Here is a 21,383-nt window from a genome sequence, read left to right as displayed (position 1 = left end):
TACTCATTAGTTTGAATCAGGAAAGGGGACAAATAAGTGAACATACATAATTTGGTTTCAGGCTTGCTATGGTGAAAAGTTTACACATAGGAAATATTAGGAAATAGCCGAGGAAGAACTGGCTTGATTGGTTAACATTAATGATTAGGCTTAATTATGGAAATCCAGAAGTTCACAGATGGAATAGGCACAAACATTGACCTTATGATAATTGGGGTATCAGAACAAGCATGTATCCACTTCCATGATATCTACACGATATGGCATAGAAGCACCATGCCTGGTTTTCTTTCCTCAGGTTCCCTCAGGCTCTGAACTGGGGTCAACTGGATCTGTGGCATTCTGAGGTTCTCCAGGTGCTGATTTTCATTGATTTCATTGTGTCTATATTAAATGGACATATTACTCTGACACTATTGGGTACATAAGCTCTTTGATTGATTTGATAAGTGTGTGCTGTATGGCTGTAACGGTGAGACAACCTTCTGGAGGCCTCATGGTCCTACCACACCCCATTCCAGGAAAGGAGCAGTGAATGTCAGTCCTCCAGGACTGCCTACAGAGGTAGCCAATCACACCCCAGAACACAGAAAAGAGCTGCAGAGCCTAAGCATATGAATTCCTGTCTGGGACCTGCAAATAAACAAGGAAGCGTGCTCTGCTCTGGGCCCAGAAACCTGAGAAATTGAGAAACAGAAATTGAGTTCTGGCAGCCTTTTACTTTCTGCAAGAAGAGAGAGCACCAAGAACTGTGACCTTAAGGTAATGCATGGAAAGAACGATTTGGTGTAAAAGGACCTCAGGGAACACACTAGCAGCTACCAAAGTTAAAGGGAGTATTCCATGACTACTGTTCATAGAGTCCCTGATGGGGGCTCTGAGGAGTGGGTGGACCAGGTTCCCCAAAAGCCACTGAGGAAATGGCCTAGGCCCCCAGACATGGATAAGACTTGCTTAGAAGACCAAGCAAAGGGCTAGAATTTGAAGGGTTTAAAGATGGGGCTGAAGACCCTGGTAAGGGCATACAGACCATCTGTTGAACTCTTGGCTACCCACCAGGAAGGGGACTGAACTTAATAAAGGACCTGACTGAAGAGTCTAGGCTGGAAGAGCTTTTAAAGACAGATTGCCACAGGAGAAAGCACTGAGGGCAACATTAACAGAGGAGGGGGTCAAAGGAGCACGTAAAAGTTAGACCAGAAGGGACTGAAAATTGAGCCCAGAGACAAGTCTGAAAATACCAACCAGGGCACAGCATAGTCCCCCGTTGGAACTTTGTTACTCTGAAAGAGGTTCATTTAGGCATACTGACAGCGTGACTTCTCACGAGAGCTGAGCCACTGACAACCTGCCTAGCATATTCAACAACACAGGGGATGCCAGGAGCAGAAAAGATTGCAGTGTCACATTACACAACAGGAGGCACTGATGAGGAATGAGTGTCCCATCACAGTAATGTTAATAGGTACAACAATTTGGTTTCTTTGTGAAGTTATAATTGAGTCTCTACTATGTTACTGCTCATCATTTCAATGCAGAAGGGGGACTTCTAAGGAAATCTCATGGTTAGCTCATTTTGGGAAAGAACCTGTGATTGATTATTAATAATATGTATATGATAAATCAGTTGGGTTATTACTTATAAAGGGTACAAGTGGTATCTATGTGGGCAGACTAATGAACTTGTGGGAACCTCCACGTATGCACAGGGATCCTTTGCCTGCATAGTTGATATTACAGACCTGGTTTGTTTTCTTATTAAACATAATTCATTTATCTGAGCTTCGTTTTGTGAGTTGCAGTACTCTTCAGAAATACCTGGCACAGAGACGTTAAGACAGACACTAAAAAGGTGGGACGCACCTGGTCAGAACTGCAAAAGATCGCCAGGACAGAGGATGCTGGCGAATGGTCATGGATAGCCTATGCTCCAAGACATAGGAGTGGAAGAGGCTTACGACTACTACCTGTACTAGAAACTTATGGAATAATGTAAAAACTTTATGCTCATTTTTACACTTTACTCTTGCCTCTTTTCCTTATGGTTTCAAATTCAAAGCCATGTTGCATTAGATAGCCACATTAAGATAAGTTTTAGAGGGGTAGCCACAGTAGTCTGTTTCAGCAAAAACTACTAGGAGCTCCATGATTCCTTTAACACTAACCAATTTTTTTTGGGCATAAGCTTTCACTGGCTGGAACCTACATTATCAGATGCAAATGTATTCCAGCCCAGGACAGCTTTTGCTCAAATAAATGTATTAGTATTTATGGTACCACAGGATTTGTCCATGCTTTCAGATTAAGATAGGGCTTAAAATTCTTTTATTGCTTCAGAACACTTGATCCTAAGCTAGAAAGCAACATTTAATATTAGATCACCTGAATCCTTTACTGTATTCTGCTTTAAAAAAAGAAAACAGATGCAATATATACTCTGTGTATGTTTCCTTGAATATGATACAACATTTGCTAACTTTCCATATTTGATTTCTTTCAAAGAAATGAAGTGCTTGCAAAACGTGCTAGAGTGACAACCTTGTAGTAGAATGAAGACCTCTTTTGTCCAGATACCATGGCCAACATTCCTATATTGATTCAACAATGGGTACATCTGCACTGTAGTACAGGAGTGAGTGCAGCGCTTGTAGGCATAGAATAGAGTAACTGAAAATTATGGTTGGAAGAGACCTCAGGATGTCATCTAGTTCAACACCCTGGCTCAAAGCAGGACCACCTCCAATTAAATGTTGTTAGAGGATAAACAGCATGAGGTTACAAATACAAAGACTCCAACATAGCCTGTATAAGCCTGCTCACCAAACACCATGCTGTTGTAGCTTCATTGATACTGGTACTCAAGCTAGCTAAATTAAAACTAGCTCAGGTATGTCTACATGTGCTGCAATCACATCTTCAATTGCAGGGTAAACATGACTCAAATGTGACCTAAAGTGACAAAGTAGGGGTCGGTAAATAGTTAGATTGGGCATGGCACCTGATTTTTGGTGTCTCTGCTGCGAGACTACTGATAAGTACTTGCTAGCCATGATGATTTTCACAGTGGACACTCTCCCACTAGAAACTGGACTGTGTATATCAACTCATCTCATAGAAGCTGAACTACCTTCATGTATAACACATTTTATTGTTCTCTGTATAAAAATTAATTTTTCATTAATTTCCTAGGATTGTATTCCCTTTCCTCAGCACTTATGTTTGCAGTTTGCAAGAAACATTAATAAAAAGACTGAAAATTAAATGTAGTTACAAGAAAATGTGTTCCTTTTACTCTCTGATAAGTATTTGTCTCATCAAAACAAAACAGCAGAAATGTAGCACTTTAAAGACTAACAAAATGATTTATTCGGTGATGAGCTTTCGTGGGACAGACCCACTTCATCAGATCTGTCCCACTAAGGTTAAACAAGAGAGAATCTCCCAGTGTTTTTTGAATATGAACCGCGGCTGTTAATTCACATGGATGAGCCATCAAGCCATTTTTCCAATCACTTGGTTTTGATATATTTGATGAAGGAAAAGCAAAGTCATGCAGTACGGAGTAATGGAGGAAGTTACAAAAAATTACTGGACTTGCTTTTGAACTGCTTACTTTGTTAGATCCCTGCTCTGACTGGACAGCAGACCAACTGGCAGAATACTAAACTAGAGGTGCTAAAGCTGTGCAGCATGAGAATTTGCAGCTGACCATGACGAGCTACATAGAAAAGAGCTGCCAACTTTGATCTAATCTCAATGATTAGGCCAAACCCATGCTACAAGCCTACTCTTAAATTCAGAATGGAATACACCAAATCTCTCAGATGTGAATTTATAAAATTACACTGATGAACTAATAAACCATTTAAACAGATGTTGGTGAAAATAAACTTACATTTTACGCAGTTGAGGAAGCTTCTTAAAGATCCCAGTAGCCTCTAACACCGTGAATTCATTGTTATTCAGTCTCCTGGAGAAAACACATGGTCACAAAATTATTCCAGCACCAATACAGCTAGACAGACAATTTTCTTAGATACTTTTTTTCCCATAACATCTTAACTAAAATATTCACAGTACTCCAGTAAGATTTCAATATATCCTACCATTTCTAATTCTGTAGTTTCCAAGTACATAAATCTGCCATTAGTTTCAATTAGAGTTAAGAATGCATAGGGCTTCAGGATCAAGAACAAGATGTGAATATATTAAATATAAATGTTGAAGGGAAATATAAAATATTTTAATTTAGATCCTCTCTATTTTTATGGATACATAAAGATACATAATAAACTAACACAAAAGTGTATAGAGGGAATAGAATGCCAGCATATATTCTTTCCTAGTCCGTCTTCTGGGACAGAGCAGTAATACTATCTTACTGACTTTTTCTCTCTGCTACAGGGATGGGGAGTAACAGACACAACGTGCAAACTGCTAGTTGCTGAGACTATTGAATTAGAGGACAAACAGGAGTAGTCTCATGACCCACGAAGGCATCTTTTGTTAGAGTTATACACTTTGTTTTTGCAAGAGACTTTCAAGCCTAGGATTAAATGACTGTTCTTCACATAGATGAGGAGACTGTTCCACTGATGAAGTTTTATTTCTTTTAGGGATAATACACCACTAATACTCCAGGAATGGTGCCATAGCAACTTGCAAATAAAAATCTTTAAGAAATAGACAAACAACTGAAAACTGATAATTACAGTGATACCGGGTCCAGTCTGAAAGACATCTGGAGACGCACATAGAAACGTCATTAACAAATCATTCTTTTATGCTTTCAGTCTCTTGACTGGGAATAAAGGGCTCTGCAAAAAAGTATTCTTGAACCCTAAGCTAGACCTATGATTGTTTGCTGGAGTCAACGTGTTTCGTCATAGACCATTGACCACAAGTCATTCTATCTACTATCTGTGTCTGTGATATCACCAAAAACTACCCTGTAGTGCTTCAGGAAGGTAGATAATGAGCACCAAATGGTTGCTTGAAAAATCTTAAGAGAATGGTTCTTTGGCCCAGAAACTAAAGCACCATTAGTGTGTGGCCTGAACACTGAAAGGCTGCTATATGGGGCCAACTTTTATACTTCAATATCATATGCACGTATCCAAACAACTAACGCACAAAAAGCCATTCTCCTTTCTTAGACTTCTTTAAAAGAAAAAAAAATCTCAAAATCTAACCTTCAATGTTTTAAGCTCCTCAATTCTTTTGTTGAGAGATTTGGGATTAGGATCAAACCATGGGAGATGGTTTGGATGGTTTGGAAAAGTCAATTTACTGAGTATGATTCTCCCATTTGTATGAACGTATCATTCCAGTCTTTGAAGTAAAATGTGTAACTAAATGTAGTTGTGCTAAATGAGTAATGCTCAGCGAACTTAATGGCCCAATACTCAGGACAATGATCTGTGAATAGACTTGTTTTTCCTGTAACCCTGGGAGAAGGTAGCCATGGTTGGTTCTCTCAAAACATGTGGCCATGTCACCTGACGCTGTGACCCATCTTGGTTGCTGAACTTTTTCACTAAAGGTGAGAAGAAGTTTAAACTGAAGATAAAGAGTTAGGCAAAATATATGTAAAGATGGGAAGCAAAACAATAGCAGCTGCTGCCAGTCATCAGGACACCCCTGCTTACCAACTAAAATAACTGCTGGAAACCTCTTAGACTGAAAGCGGGGAGATAGGGAAAGAGTGGACAGAGCCCAGGCGGGGAGACTTTCCAGTCTGGGAAAGAAACTTATCAGACTAACTCTGAGGGTGAAATAAAATATGTATAACCCATTTCTTAGTGTATTAAGCTTAGTTTGCATGTTGTGTTTTATTTTGTTTGGTAACCTTCATTGTTCTGTCTGCTATCCCTTATGACCACTTAAATCCTATTTTTTATACTTTCACTTTTGTTTATTAATTAACCTAGGATAAGTGTGAGGGAAGCAGTCTGTGCATCTCTCTCCTTACCCTGAGAGAAAGGGTGAACATGAGCTTATCTTGTATAAGACTGTAAACAGAATAAAATGGATTTATCCAGGGTTCAGGTCCCAATGAGGCTGTGCATTTGGATGATGAGTCGAATTCCTTTGGCCGAACCTTTCCAGAGCTGTGACTATCTGTCAGTACTGAAGAAAGCTGGACGGCCTAGCTCAGCAGGACAAAGTTGAGGGCAGGAAAGCAGGCTCCGTGGTGTTTCAAATGACAGTCACAAGAGGTCTCTAACCCATCACACCACCCTTCTAGCTAACGTATGAATGCTACTTTGAGTGACAGAAGACAGGTATTGAGTGCACACTGGACAATGATTGTGACTATACTGAGTAACATTTAAAGTGACCTTTAATAGGATGGAACAGGATTTTGGATTCTACCCGTTTTTTTCCTACGCTAATAAATAAGTTTACTGAGGACATATCACCTCATAGAAGAGCACCTTTCCTACATGTTAACAGAACATCTAACACAATGACCAAAAGCCATCTCTAATACCAATCATTTAAGTACCAGGAGAAGCCTGTGAGGACACAGAGGCTGTGTCTACATGGGAGCCCACCATCGAAAGAGCAAAATCGAAATTCAGAAATCGATATGCCATCTTTTGAAAGAACACAACCACATGGAAAAGGTAGATTGCAGTTCCGAACCACTGTTTTGAAGACCCCGTCCCATTATTTCAAAAGAGAACGTCCACACTTGTACAAGCCCTCTTTCGAAAGAAGGGAGGCGAAGATGCCGTGGATGGGGTCGCATGGCCGCCAAGCCCTTCCAGGGCCTGCAGCCAGCCGCTGCCTTAAAGGGCCCCCTTTCATCTCCCCAGCCCTGCACTAGCTGAGGCCTGCTGAGCGGCCAGGAGCAACGAAGAACCCCAGTGCAGCAGCACCATGGCCGACGACACCCTGCTCCTCAGACTGGATGCACACATCGTGGGCACTATTGCCCACATTATCTGCACGGTTGCCGCAGCCGTTCCCCTCCTCCTTGGGAGACAGAACAGCCCCCCTAAGGACACGGAGCATGTCCAGCCTGCACCCCACCCCCTTACACCCCTGCGCCTGTGGAGCCACCCCAGCAGCATGGACTGGTGGGAACGACAGGTTCTGGGGTAATGGGATGATGTCACCTGGCTCCGGAACTTTTGCATGAGCCAGGACACCTTCCAGGAACTGTGTCACTGGCTGGCACCTGCACTGAGGCATCAGGACACCACCATGTGGCCTGCGCTCCCCCTTGAGAAGCAAGTCGCCATTGAGGTGTGGAAACTGGACACCCCGGACTCCTATCGCTCAGTGGGTCACCAGTTCAGGGTGGGCAAGGCCACTGTTGGAGCAGTGCTCATGGAGGTAAGCCAGGCCTGGGGCACACTCCCACCACGGGAAGGGGGCCCATGGACACAGGGACCCCTCGGGGGTCACCAGCCAGGGGGACTGAGGGGGCAGGAGAGGGTCGTCAGCTGGGAACACCCTGCCACACCCTCACGAGAGTGCACGGCCTCCCTCCCTGCAAGTTGTCCGTGCCGTGAACGTGATGCTTCTGCACCGGGTCATCTCCATCGGGGATCTGGACTCCATCGTCAAGGGTTTCTCTTTGTTGGGGTTCCCGAACTGCTTTGGTGCCCTGGATGGGACGCACATCCCCATCCGTGCCCCACCACACAGCGCCGGCCGCTATATCAACCAGAAGGGCTACCACTCAGTGGTCCTCCAGGCCCTGGTGGACCACAAAGGCCAGTTCATGGACATCTATGTGGGCTGGTCAGGGCGAGCCCACGATGCCAGGGTCTTCCACAATTTTGGCCTGTGCCGGCATATGGAGGCCGGCACCTTCATCCCACAGCAGGAAATGCCAGTTGGGAACACCACCATGCCGCTACGCATAGTTGCAGATGTGGCATACCCCCTACTGCTGTGGCTGATGCGGCCCTATACTGGCCACTTCGACCCCAGCAGGGAGGCCTTCAACACCCACCTCAACCAGGCCCAGCACATGGTCAAGCGGGCCTTTGGGCGCCTCAAGGGGCGGTGGTGGTGCCTTCTTGCCTGCCTCGAGGTGGGGATGCGCCATGTCCCACAAGTGGTTGGAGCCTGCTGCGTCCTCCACAACATTGTGGAGGCCAAGGGGGATGCCTACATCCACAGGTGGGCAGCTGAGGCCACCATGGGGTTTGAGCAGCTGGCTGCTGTCACCAGCCACCAGGCGAACCACGATGGTGTCCGGATCTGGTAGGCCCTTCATGCAAGTCTCGCCCCAGGGCTGCACTGAGCATCTCGATGCCCACACCTCCCCCTCCCCCCATACATTCGCCCCACCACCACATGCACCACTACCACCACCGTGCCATGCCTCCCCCCCATGGGACCACGGGGACACAGGTAGTGGTGCACAATATAAACCTTTATCAATAATAAACTGTAAAAAACTGTGGTGTAAAAGTTCAACAACTATGTACAATGTGTGTGCGGGGGGGGGGTAAGGGGCAGGGGCTAGAACTTGGAGGGGTATGGGGCAGGGGGCTAGAACTGGGAGGGTCACTCAGGCAAGGGGGTTGTGGGCCAAGAGCCACACCGACTCCAAGATCCCCTTCCCACCCCCGGGAGCAGGTGCCACAGCAGGACTGGGATGGGGTGGGGAGCACCGGAAAGTATGGGCACGGTGGGATGGCAGGGAGTGCAGCTGTGTGAGGTGGGGTGGAGGACTCTGTGAGGGGTGTGGGGTGGGCAGAGGGACGCTGCGGGGGGGCTCAGGGGATTGGGCAGCTGGGGGTGTGTGTGGAGGGCCAGGAGCCGGGCAACATTGCCCATGTGCTCTTGTAAAGTCCCATGAATGGCGTCCAGGCAGGACATGAGCCTGTCCCAGGCCTCCCTCTGCCATGCCAGGTCGGACTCCTCCAGCCAGAGCCCGCGCTCCATAAGCTTTGCCTGGTGGAGGTTGGCAGGCTCATCCACTGGGCACCGCTGTGACCTCCGGCTGTGCACCTGGTGTAATGCGGCTGCTGAGGGTGCCCGGCCCCTGTCTGATGCCTCCGGGGGGCTCTCGGGGAGCACCGACACCGATGGACTGTGTGGGCCCTCGCTTGCTGCACCTGCAAGGGGTGATGGATAGCATGTCAGTCTTCAAGCAGGACCTCATCCCCATTCCCCCTGGGACTCTGTCCCCCTGGGGCCCCGCATCCCCTGACCCTCTCAGGGCCTGGCCATGGTGGACATGGCACCCCCGTGGCGTCAAGTGCACACTGGCTTCTGAACCATCCCCCGGTGTGAGCTGGCCTGCGGGTGTCCCACTGGACAACTGGGTGCCTGGAACTGTCCAGGGGTCCGGGTGCTGGGTGGCACTGATAGGTGCAGAGGGCATGTTCTGCACTGTGTGGCCCTGGGCCTGTGCTGAGGCCACTGTCAGACATGTCACCCCCGCCCTCCCTGCAGGTGTGCTGGCCCCGCTGTGCACTTACTGGGGGGGACCTCAAGGATCTCTGGGGATGCCCGGCTCCCTGTGGCCCGGCTGGATGATTGCGAGGGGACGTCAATGACGAGGTCACCCTCCTTGCTGGACCAGTCCTGGGTGGTGTCCACCCCCTGGCTTGGGCTGGCTGGTCCTGGCTCCTGCAGCTCCTCCGGCTTGGGCTGGTCTGCCAAGCTGTCCAGGACCGCTTTTGGTGGGGAGCTGTCCCAGGGCCCCAGGATGCTATGGAGCTCCCTATAGTAGGGGCAGGTGGAAGGGCCTGCCCCTGAGCGCCTGGCCTCTCCTGGACCCGGGCATAGCCCTGCTGGAGCTCTTTAACTTTGCTCCAGACAGCCTTGGCTGGTCAGTCCCCGGGCAAGGCGGGCAAAGGCAGCGGCATTCCTCCACTTTACCCCCATCTCCTGGAGGACCTCCTCTTCCCTCCAGAGGCCCCGGAGGTGTCTCAGTTCATGGTCCATCCAGGAGGGGTCCCTCTTCTTTTTTTTGGGGACAGACCCCTGGGAGCCCTGTGGGGGCTCTGAGGGGGGACCCTGGGGCTCGGGGGACTTCCAGGCGCTGGCCATGTGCCTCTCTGTGTTGTCAGGTGCAGCTGAGACGGTGTGCTGCCTGGAGCTTGTGCTTTCGCAGCTTCCTGCCATGGGGTTTTTGGGTCTATGTGGCTTTAAGAGCGGCCGGATGCGTGGGTCATAGAGCTCTGCTTGGTGGGGCGGGGTGTTTCCACGCTCGGAATGGGTGCTGTCGTGGAGGACTCCTCTTTCAAAAGAGCGGGCTGTGGCACGTCTACACGTGCCTTCTTTCGATGCTGTTTTTCGATGGGTGGCGCTTTTCCCATGCGGGATCGGGGTCCAGCTTTTGATGTCTGGGCTGCGTTCCTTTGATTTCACATCGAAAGAGTGCATGGTACATGTAGACACTCCCTTCACTCTTTCGAAAGAGGGCTGGCCTTTTCGAAATACTGTGCACATGTAGACACACCCAGAGAGATCAGGCTTAGGTTCAAGAAGAAAGGGAAGGATCTCTTTACTAAACAGACATTTTTAGCATCCTCTGTGATACAGCTGCTGTAAACCCAAAGAGAGACACACCCTGGGCATACATAGGCCTCGTAGTTCTCATTGGCTCAAAGACATGCTGATATTCATGTGGTGAACCACGGGAAGCCTAAATATTCCAGAGTAACCAGGAAACAGTCACCATGGAAAGGGAAGAAGAAAGGGTTCACGTCATCATGAGGACTTTTCTGCAAACCACCTTTGAGCAAATCTGACATTGAAGTGATGGTAAGCAGGAACCACTGCTTGTCATGGAAAGCAGAACTCAGATTTTCAGTGTGTGTCAATAACTGTAAACTAGACATCTTAGTGAAAAAGCTGATTGAATCTTGATATGATGCTGGTGGCCTCTCCAAGTCGAAGGCCAATGCTCCTAGTTGGAGCAAACTTAGAATCACCCACATGGTGCCTGGGCCAGTAAAAATAGCAATGCCTAGGTTTTACATAGTATTTTTTATCATTAGCCCTCAAAACACACTACAAAAGATGTAAATAGATAATTATTAGATGCTATGGTCAGATTTTGGTCTTAAGAAATTATTTTAATATTTCCTCTCTACTTGGGAGTTTCTCTGTAGTTGGTAGGCTATTCCATGCTCCTGTAGTCCTCTATGAAGAATAAGGAAAATGGATAAATTGCTGCATCCTTTGTGTTGCAAACTGAGGTTCATGCAGTGCCATTGGTTTTGGTACTGCATGTGTGGAACATTTTCTACACTGGACCTGCAAGGAGACAAGACACGTGGACTAAAGGAGTGGAAGTTGTATATTTCTGAATCACATGAAATTTATATGGTTGGAGCTGAAGAACTCACCTAGTAAACAGCACAAGATTTTGAATTGTCAAATATTTGTTTCAGATGTTTGTTTTCTGTGATACTCGTATTCCACACACACAGGATGACCATAGCTCCCAGTCACTATGAGAGCTTCTTTTTCTGTTTCATGGCTGTTAGTGGTCTTCTAACAATGGCAATTATGTTGGCAGTGTTTCTTGGTGAATCATTGTATGCTAGTATGCAGATACTGGCATCAACTGTTTGCTTGAAAGTGAGATATTACACTGTCTCTTGTTAAAGTGGATAAGGCAGCAGTGAACTGTTTGAGGGCATCATAGTGTTCAGCTTTTTGAGCGTGAGCTTCTCAAGTTCATACCCTCACTTCTAGACCGCTATTATGGAGTGTAAATGGAAGTGTATTCAACAGCTGAGCATTTTCAGGAAGTTTGTGTACTAATTCCATTTGGTGCTGCAAAGCTTTTGATGGCAACTATCAAGTATGGATCTCTCAAAAACCCAACAAAAATAAACAAGCAGTCCTGTAGCACCTTAATGACTAACAATTTTATTTATTAGGTAATGAGTTTTTGTGGGCAAGACCTACTTTATCAACTGCTTTTCCCCCTTTTTCTCAAAAGGATAGTGTGCCTTAGGATACATCTCCACTGCAATAAAAAAATATCCACATCATGGCTGCAGCTGACTTACGTCTGCCAAATTGGATTCACGGGGCTAAAAATTACAGTGTAGAAAATGGTTGGGTTGCAGTCTAAACTCGAAACCCTGCAAGTGCAGTGGATAGTTGAGCCCAGCTTCTAGCTCCAGTCCACACATCTATCTTGAAATATTCACTCCACCCCCAAGCCCTGTGACCCTAAAGACAAGGGCTCTGAGTTTCAATGCTGTGAGTTTATCTTAATGTTCCCATCCCCTTATGGGCTAGAGTCTGGGTCCAGCCAAACCTGAACACCTAATCAGGAATGATCTAATTCTTCTCTAAGAGCAGCAAGAAACTGCAGAGGGCATTTACTCAGGGAGTTCTCAGGAAGAACAGAAGGGAATACAGACACTGCACAGAGTGAATAGGCTGTAGCAGAGAAACCTGAAATCTGTGTAGGGAGACCAGGCGGGAAGCCCTGGGAGAATGCATGGCCTAGAAAATTTGATGTTTGTTAATTTAACACAGCAGCAACCCCTGACTGGGAGAAGGAGTGGGGCCTGGGAGCCAAAGCCAGAAGGCTGAGTCCCGCTAGGAAGGGCTGGGAGTAGTCAGCACAGAAGAACCTGAGACATGAAGGGAGTTGGACCTGTGCCAGCTTAATGCTGGAGGGAAGACTTTTGTATTTATGTTTTTTTTTAATCTTTAACTTAATAAACCAGACACTATTAGAGCATTAACAAAAGCCACTTAAATAAGTAAACGTAAGTAACCAGAAGGGGAAATGGAACTGAGCTGAGGGGCTGCTTATAGGGTTGCCACATCTGAGGTGATGAGGGGGCAATCGGGAGAAGGCCACTCACTGACAAACTGCATGGCTCCAAACCCATCCTGGAACTTGAGGAGATTGATAAGAAATATCTAATCAATTCCACAATCTTTAGAATACCAGAGATATAAGCTGATCCCCAATTCCTTTCTGCTGAAGAGCAGTGGTGTTTGCCACACAGTGGAGATTCTCCAATATAATCTAAGTTGATTCCTCCCACTACTTTAAAAAATCACTTTGTCTAACATGCTACCCTCTTTGCAGCTCATCTGACAGAACATTGATGGGTCAATGAGACAAACATTGTCATTGTGACTATTATAGTTGTCCAAACTGGGTCCTCTATGGAAAGCTGTAATGTTCTGGAATAATTTCTACCACGATGACTTGACATCTTTTAAAATAAGATTATAGGCTTGCCTGCTGACACAAACACCATTACTTATTTCTTCAGCTACTGCCCTGTTACCTTGCTTTGTCTGGCTTAGTATACATGTCATCTATAACCACTCCTCTCAGCCAATTCCGTCTCTGGCTCACTCCAATCAGTTCCCATTCTCTCTACTCAAACTGATCTCATCAAAATGATTTTTTATTACTTCTGAGCCAAAGACCAGTGCCCTCCACACTATCCTCACCCTCCCTGCTATCCCTATAGCCTTAGGGTACAATCACTCTCTCTTGAAACCTAAGCTTTGGTTGGTTTCAGGGTTCTGCTCCATCCAGCTTTTCCCCCTATCCTTCTGATCCACATGAAATATGTCATATAGTGGAGTTTTGCCTTCTTTCTCTTTCAGTGATCACTTCCAAAGGCTGAGTCCTTGGGAACTTGGTTCTTCTCACTCTCTATACCACAAAGCTATGCAGTGTTATATACAAGAATAGCTTTATATAGCATATGCCAACAGCTTACATATATATTTCTCCACTAAGAACTGGTGTCTCTTGATCTAATCTTGCATCAAAGCTTGTCTTTCAGATACCTATTCATCAATGTCTAGTGAGCTGCATAAACCTAACAAAGCCAAAACTATACTTTGTTTCCCCATCCAAGTGTCTTGTCTTCTCATTTTGAACACCCCTCAGGCCTAAAATGTGGGCATCATCTTCAATTCAGCCACCTTTGTCAACTCACACATACAGACTATGTCTGAGTCTTCTTGTTTACAACTTTCCAAGGATTTAGCTTTGTTGGTCTGTACAACCTGCAAGAATTCTTGTTGGGCTTTCATCGTCACATGCCTCAATTACTTTAATCTGATCTTGACATCACATATATTGCACATTCTAAAATCCATTCAAAATGCTGCTGAGAGCACCAACTTTCTAGTCTTTTTGACCTTGCTTCTCTCCAATAGCTCTCACTTTTCCATCACATCAAACAAACTCCTCGTATTTGTCTTTATGCCCTTCACCATTTAATCCACCCAATCTGCCAAATTTACCACCACATGAAGGCATCAATACACTAGAACAGCCAGACTACCTGTCCATGTAGCCCAATATCCTCTTAGAGCTCACCACTTTGTATGTATAGCTGGAATTATTTTTCCCATATGCTAAATTAATTTAAACTTAACACTGAACTTCATTTGCCATTTTGTTGGACAGTGAACCACTTTCATCAAATCTCTTTGTATTTCTTTGCAGTCAGCTACGTTGTGTATTCATGACTCATCTGGAAACTCTCCCGTCTCTCTGTCTGTCCCATTTTCCAGATAATTTAAGAACATGTTGAAGACCCTGATAAAGATCCTTGAGGAAACCCTACTATATACCACTTTCTGCTTTGGTTAAGCAAGCAGAAAACTGACTTCTCTTTTCCTACTTATTTCTTTTATTCTTCTCTCATCCTCACATCTCAGCCGTTTTCTGTTGTTTCATCCACTACTTTTTCCTTCTATGACGTGAACATTGTGAACAATCTGGAGCAGAAACTGTTTTCTTTGTTGTTTCTTGTTAAATGCCTGTGCATGACTGAGCATCAATACTGAGTCTTCATTGGGTCTCCTAGCTGCTACTGCAATATAAACAAAAAATAACACACCTTCCACACACAAAAATAAATAAAACAGTAGATAACCAGGGAATGGAAATATGGCATAGTACAGAAATTATGTTTTGTTAGCTTAGCTACTGTATTTTGCTTTTGATGAACTAATGCACTTGCGTGGGTTGAGCGTTAACAAAAATACTTTAAATTTTGTTATGACATTATTCAGTTTTCAGAACAATAAGAGAGGTTGATTTTTCATACCAAAATTTTAGCTGTACTTGCACTGGCAAGAAGCACATTACTGAGGGTTGAACTTACAACTCTGCTGTGTATTGCGGGATGTGGTCAGGAATTTTGTTGAGTTTCTGATTGGAGCAGTCCACTGTGGTTCCTTCACAGCGGCATTTGTCAGGGCAAGCCAGATCTGCAAAGCAGTCTCCACTTAGTTTTGATCTGTAATCCTCTGTGCCTGTGGAAGAGTCAAGCCAAAACACAGACACTGAGTCCATAGAGTTTAAGATTCATTTCTCATGAGAAAATTAAAATGACACATCTGCAATGCAGACTGTAGGCAGATAACTTGAGAAATGTTTGGTAAACTTTATGCTACTGAACAGACATTAAGGCTTCAAGAGAGGGTTAAATACAAGGGCTTGAGATATGCTGGAAAAATTGTGACCAAGTACATATGATGGGAAAACACTGAAAACTTAAGCTTTTCACAGCTGTACTTTCTGCTGATTGTGCTGTCAGCCAGTCTTGCCACTGATTACTACAGAATTTATTTTTCTCTGTGTGTCAACACTTAATAGACTCTTGTATGCCATTTGTTTTTTCTAATGCTGCTCTTTTTGTTGTTGACTGGACTTCATTAGCCTTCTATATTCATTTCTTTTACAGTCTCCAATCCTCCACATAATCTCAAATACTTCAGATTCAGAGCCCTATTTTTCTCCTTCAATTTTAAATGTGTAATCCTGACTTAAGCCTCAGCAGCTTGCCATGCTGTAGAAAGCTGCGTGACGTTCCATGGTGCTTGACAGAACCATGTTTTACTCATACCTTGCAACCACATGGTTAGATCAAGCACAACAGAAAATCTCGCTAAATTATCATAACTGCATCCACTAGGCCAAGGACAAGAGCAAGGGAAGAGAGGAAGGAGTAGGGAAAAGCTACAGAATCTCTTGAAGTTTAATACTTGCTTACATGACATGGCATTCCTATCACAGAATGTCCACTGCCACTGTAACAGTATTACTGTCACAGCTTAACTAAAAATAGAAGAAATAGACAACAATGCAAGTTTCTTCCACCATTTCCCACAATCAACAGACCAAAAATAACATCCTACACATATCAGAAGGAAACATCCAGTAAGGAACTGAGGGTGGTGATAGGGAAAACAGATAGAAGCTTAAAGGACCTGTGGGTTCTTCCTGGACAAATGTGGAAAGACACTAATAGAAGGTGCACCAGGGATAGGAAGCACACTGATTTAGTTCAGACACTGAACTTTACTTACAGCCAAAATGGTGAACTCCTGCAAAAGTAAAGATAGCCAAGAAGAAAAGAAAGACAGAGTAATCCCAATTAAAATAAAAAACATTAAACTAAGCACTCTCACCCTTTTGCCTGAATATTATTTCCTGATAACAGGCTATGTCAGTAAGGCCCCATCTTTAGGACAGAGAGAAAAATTGATTTCAAGTGCCATAAAAATCTTCAACTAAGCTAAAGGTAGAGATTAATTATGAACTATGTGATACTTTCCAGGTGGTATAACTGATCTTTCTAAAAATTATTTCATCATAAGATAGAGTAATGCTGCTTTTTATGAATGTATGCTAAGGCACTTGAAATTAAAAAAAAAATCAAAAACTTTGGGGAAACAGTCGCAAGTGCCTCAGAACAAAATCAGCCTCAACTACTGTAACATTTTAGCTTCTACTTAGCTTACCATAATGTTTATGACATAACTTGAAATATTTTTATGAAATTAACACAAAAGCAAGATTTGTTCAAGTTCCAGCTTTATTACTTATAACCTTTAGTCTCCCAACATGACTATGTGAGAATAATGTTAGAGTAGTTCAAGAGTCTGTAGACCCGGATCTCTCAGCTATAAAAAGTCAGCATTCATCTTGCTATAGAAAACTTTGCTTTGTTTAAAATGATGTTTATTTAGGCATAAAATGTACAGAATTTTCTTTTTTTTTTAAAAATAGGGCATTGAGAATTTCTTATAAGTTTTTTTTTTTTTTTAACTTGTCTGTGCCTAGTAGCGCAAACTAAATCCCAAAATATCTAGGTCAAGATCTTCAAGGTTTGAAGAAATGTCACACATTGTACACTATGTCCATCAGTTACTTAACAGGATGAGACTATCAATGCCACACTTCAAAAAGTACCATTCTCAGAACTTCCTGTTGTGTTTCACACTTCCAAAATTATGTTTAAGCAGTATATTATTTCTTGTATGGAAACAAATCAGATAGTGATGTGTGTGTGGCCATGTTAGAAATTGCCTTTTAAAGATATTTGCTGGTAAAATGCTTTTAATGTCAAGACAAAAGTCATTCTGGCAAGGCTGAGTAGAAATTTCTCTGTGTGTGGAACACAGCTGTTCTACCCATTATGCAGTTCAACTGGTCAGATAAGATTTGGGAAATCAGACCCCCACACCCACTTAATGCTATTTAAAGTAAGTTTCTTCTGCTCCTTTCCCCATTTGATTTTTCCCCTACAAAAGTCAAGCTAGAGTGTTAGTAGAAGGGCATGAAAAACCTCACACAAGCAATCCATTTTAAAGGAAAAATTACACAGCAAGAAAAGCAAAGATGTTAAACATACCAGTTTAAAAAGCAAAAGGTAAGAAACTTATAATACTGCAAAAAGACAATATACCCATAGTATTTGAAAGAACAAGTGCATTGGTTTCAAAATTCCTGTATGTGTTTTTTCTACATATTAAACTATGAGAGAAATGTTTTTAGTTACAATCTTGTACACTGTACAATCGATTATCACCTTTTAGAAACATTATAATATCCTCTAGATACATTTGCTATAAAAAACGTGCAGACACAACAGCAGAGGGAAAAGAAAAATTTCAAAGAGCTAGGGCAATGTGTTTTCCTGTGGAAAATGGTACAGTATTAAAGTAGTTTAAAGTGATGCTTACATTTCTGTTTTACCCCAACTCTTAAATTTTGTTTCCTATTTATCAAAATGTATTTCTAATGTACTGTGCGTGTGTATGTGTGTGAGATTTTAGAATTACGTCAAGGGGAACATCACCATTCTTTTCCTGGTATTCTGTTGGGATTTTATAAAATACCGGAATTGTAGGATCACAGGAAACAGCTGGTTTAGAGCATAAAAGCAAAGCAAGAAAGGGGTCATTTTTTAGAAATGGCTTTAAGTTGTACTAGCTCTTTGACAGTAGGAAGGTTTTCTGTGTTTAAAAGCAGCTCACTAGCTACGTTTTAAAAACAGTAGTGTTACAGTAGGTAAGATAGATAAGCTAGATAAAGATGTCAGTTGGCATATACAGAAACAGGTGTAACCTTCAAACTAATATAAGTACCATTTCTTGGGTTATGTGCAGATTTGTGAGACCAAAGATAGATATCAGGAACTGCATGCAAAGCCCCCATATTCAGAAAACAGAACTACTGGTACTCTACACAGGAAATGAATCTATCTACAGAGTATTAACTATATTTAAAACACATGCATCAGTTTCCTAAAGCTATGACAAATTTTGCTTTTTCGTGGAGGAGAGAGAGTATCTGCAGTTAGTCAGTCTTACTGCAGAGCCAAACCTACCTGGAATGAAATACTGTTCTTTAGCTAAATAAAAACAAAGAGAAAAAATAGAAGATGCACCTGAATGTCAGCAAGCAGAGAATGCATTCTATTAGATTAAGTATGGACGACAGTTAACTGCAGATAATTATGTGGGGAGAAAAAGTGTATTCACAGCAAAAGCTGATAAACAACATGAATACTTATAACGTATCTGGAACATGGATAGTAAACAATTTTCTTTTGGTATTTGCACTCAATGCTGAATAAATTGTAGAATGCAAAGTGCACCTGGAACAGCTGGATACCATATGACAGAGGTTAGGGCTTAGGAAAATGTCAGTAGGAAATGGAATAAGATTAGAAAAAGCAAACAGTAAATTTCAGTATGAGGTAAGATCCCTATGTAACACGAACATGTCATGTTTCCGTATTTTGCTGGAAATATTTAGATCTTTCACGTACGCTAAAGCATTGTCAATCTCTCTTTAAATGATTTATGCTGGTGATCCTTGTAGAGAATAAACCTAGCATTTCAGAATGAAATGTTATTATGTTTATTCTGTCAGATTTAGAGCTAGTTAGTTAGATTTAGTGCCAAATGTTTTACCTACACTGTGTTCCATGATCAAATAATGTGCACTGCCCATTATTTTCTCCTTTGTTCAGAAGAAGAACATAAAACGTTTAATAATTCAGCTGAGAACCAGCTGCTTTTATTAAAAGTTCTGTAACCACTGGTTTTGGTAATAAAAGAGAAATAGCAGCTGAAGTAAGCAAATTACCTGAACAGCGGAATTTCTTGCTTTTGATCTGGCCAATCCTTTTGTTTGCCAGACGGCGGGGGCTGGTGCAACGGGCACCACTGGTCTCAATAGGGTTTGTATGAAGATAATCCGCCAGCCACTTCAGATGGCAGTCACAAATAAATGGGTTCTGAGCCAAGTGCCTTTTATGAAGGGAGTTTAAAAAAAAAAGATTTTACACAGTTTGCAATTGATCACAACTATATCTGAAATGCTCTTATGTTGTAGAAAAATAAAAGGTTATTTTACACACAACACAAGTAAAAGTATACATACAATGTCTGAATTGCACGCAGTGGTGAAAAGGTGCCTTTAGCGATGGTTTGAAGCTTGTTATCATATAAAGAGAGAAGGTTCAGGTTGTGCAGATCTTGAAAAGCGTCTACTCGCAGGCAGTTTATTTTGTTGGCATTTAATAATCTGTTATGTGAAAGACAAATATAAAATAGAATTAGTTTACTGCTACTCTAACTTCACTGCAGCACCACAAATAATTTTGTACTCAAACAAGCTCAAAAATGGTGTTTTGGTTAGTAGTGTACAACCTTAAGTAACAGGCACACAATTTTTTTTAACTGAAATAAAATAATTTTGGTGATCTATCATTATTTTGTACCTCTTACACACAATATGTGAAATGCACTGACTTCTTTAGTAAAATTAGTGTTACGTACTTCCATGAAATGTATCTAGGTGATACTTATCTGAGCAAGGAAATGAACTTGAGAAATCAAGCATGTGAAAGAAAACATTCCCTTTTTTCCAAAAGGAGGACTGAACATTGTGGCTATGGTTACATGACAGAGTTTTGTCAACAAAACCTGTGGAGTGTTTATACACAAAATGGGTTTTGTGAACAGGGTGTTGACAAAACTCATCACTTTTGCCTGCAGTGTTCTGCCTCAGAACTTTGAGGCATAATACTAAAACAGCTGTGTAAACGCTCCCAGGGGGCCTCTCTTGACAGACAGGGTATCCCTAACAATGAACAGCTCTGTCTGCTGGGCTTCCAGGTGCGTGTTTTCTCAAGAGAGCAGCTGGGCAGTCTGGCTGCTCTGTCGACAGAGTGGAGCTCTCTCCTGATCTGCTTTTGTGTATGGCTGCACTCTGTCAACAGAAGTTTTGTTGGGATCTCTCTTCTGACAGGGACTTCTCTTGACAGTATGCTGTAGTGTAACCATAGCCTATGTGTTTAGCTAGAAGAAACAGTTGGAGGCTTACTTAACATACTAATAAGCAACATGTTACCAGATTTCCAGAAACTGTAGTAAAAAAAAAAAAACTTAATAGAAACCATGAAGCTTACTAGATTTTTCAAATCAAATAAAATCCCATTTTTGGTTCTTCCCTTTTTTCCCACCTACCAGGGTGAATAGTGAATGTAATGTGGTGTATGCTTAGAAAAACTAGATTTTACTCCACCATAAAGATGGATTTATTTTTCAACAGTACAGTCAAAGGAGATAAAATAAGGAAAGACACTGCAAAATTTATCAGAGGACAGTAGACCTTTCAAAACAGCATCAACAGAAACAAAATTTTATCTTTGATCTTTTAGTGATTAAATATAATTCTCAGTAACAAACCCTTCTCTCAGAAGGAAACAAAGGCAAATGCATACCCGAATCACTGTATCAAGATCTAAAGAATGAAACATCAGTCCCAGATAGTACTGTGATTTAATATTTTCACATCAACTTCTTAGTTTACCACTTTCTTCAGCAAGTACTCATAGGAGAAATTTTACCATACCACTTCTATAAAAAGTCTGTGAATAAGTGCCTCCAATCAAGTGGGTAGTAGTTACTGTCTATCATCAGTCTTTACAGCTACACATCAACAATTCCCAGATATTCCCCTGTGGAACATCACTGCTGATTTATGCCCTATTGCACATAATCTATATATGCTGATTTACGTCCCATTGCACACAATCTATTTTTAGTCAGTACCACAACTGCACTGCCAAGCCTGCTGAATTTTTTTAGAAAGT

General features: G+C 42.8%; 1 protein-coding gene across 3 annotated transcripts in view; it reads right to left on the bottom strand.

Moving 5' to 3' along the window:
- Positions 1 to 21,383, bottom strand: part of SLIT2 (slit guidance ligand 2) — a 372,755-nt gene that overhangs the window by 77,516 nt on the left and 273,856 nt on the right. For 2 of the 3 annotated variants that reach the window (XM_074992549.1, XM_074992551.1), the window contains exons 13-16: positions 19,667 to 19,810; positions 19,370 to 19,533; positions 15,093 to 15,243; positions 3,896 to 3,970 (exon numbers count right to left, since the gene is read on the bottom strand). In XM_074992549.1, the coding sequence (XP_074848650.1) occupies positions 3,896 to 3,970; positions 15,093 to 15,243; positions 19,370 to 19,533; positions 19,667 to 19,810 (534 nt within the window). The remainder of the gene's footprint in view (positions 1 to 3,895; positions 3,971 to 15,092; positions 15,244 to 19,369; positions 19,534 to 19,666; positions 19,811 to 21,383) is intronic. The other variant, XM_074992550.1, reaches the window with a different exon arrangement.

Source organism: Carettochelys insculpta, chromosome 4, assembly GCF_033958435.1.
Source record: "Carettochelys insculpta isolate YL-2023 chromosome 4, ASM3395843v1, whole genome shotgun sequence".
Classification (NCBI taxonomy): Eukaryota; Metazoa; Chordata; order Testudines; family Carettochelyidae; genus Carettochelys; species Carettochelys insculpta.
This window is presented reverse-complemented; position numbering and strand designations above follow the sequence as displayed.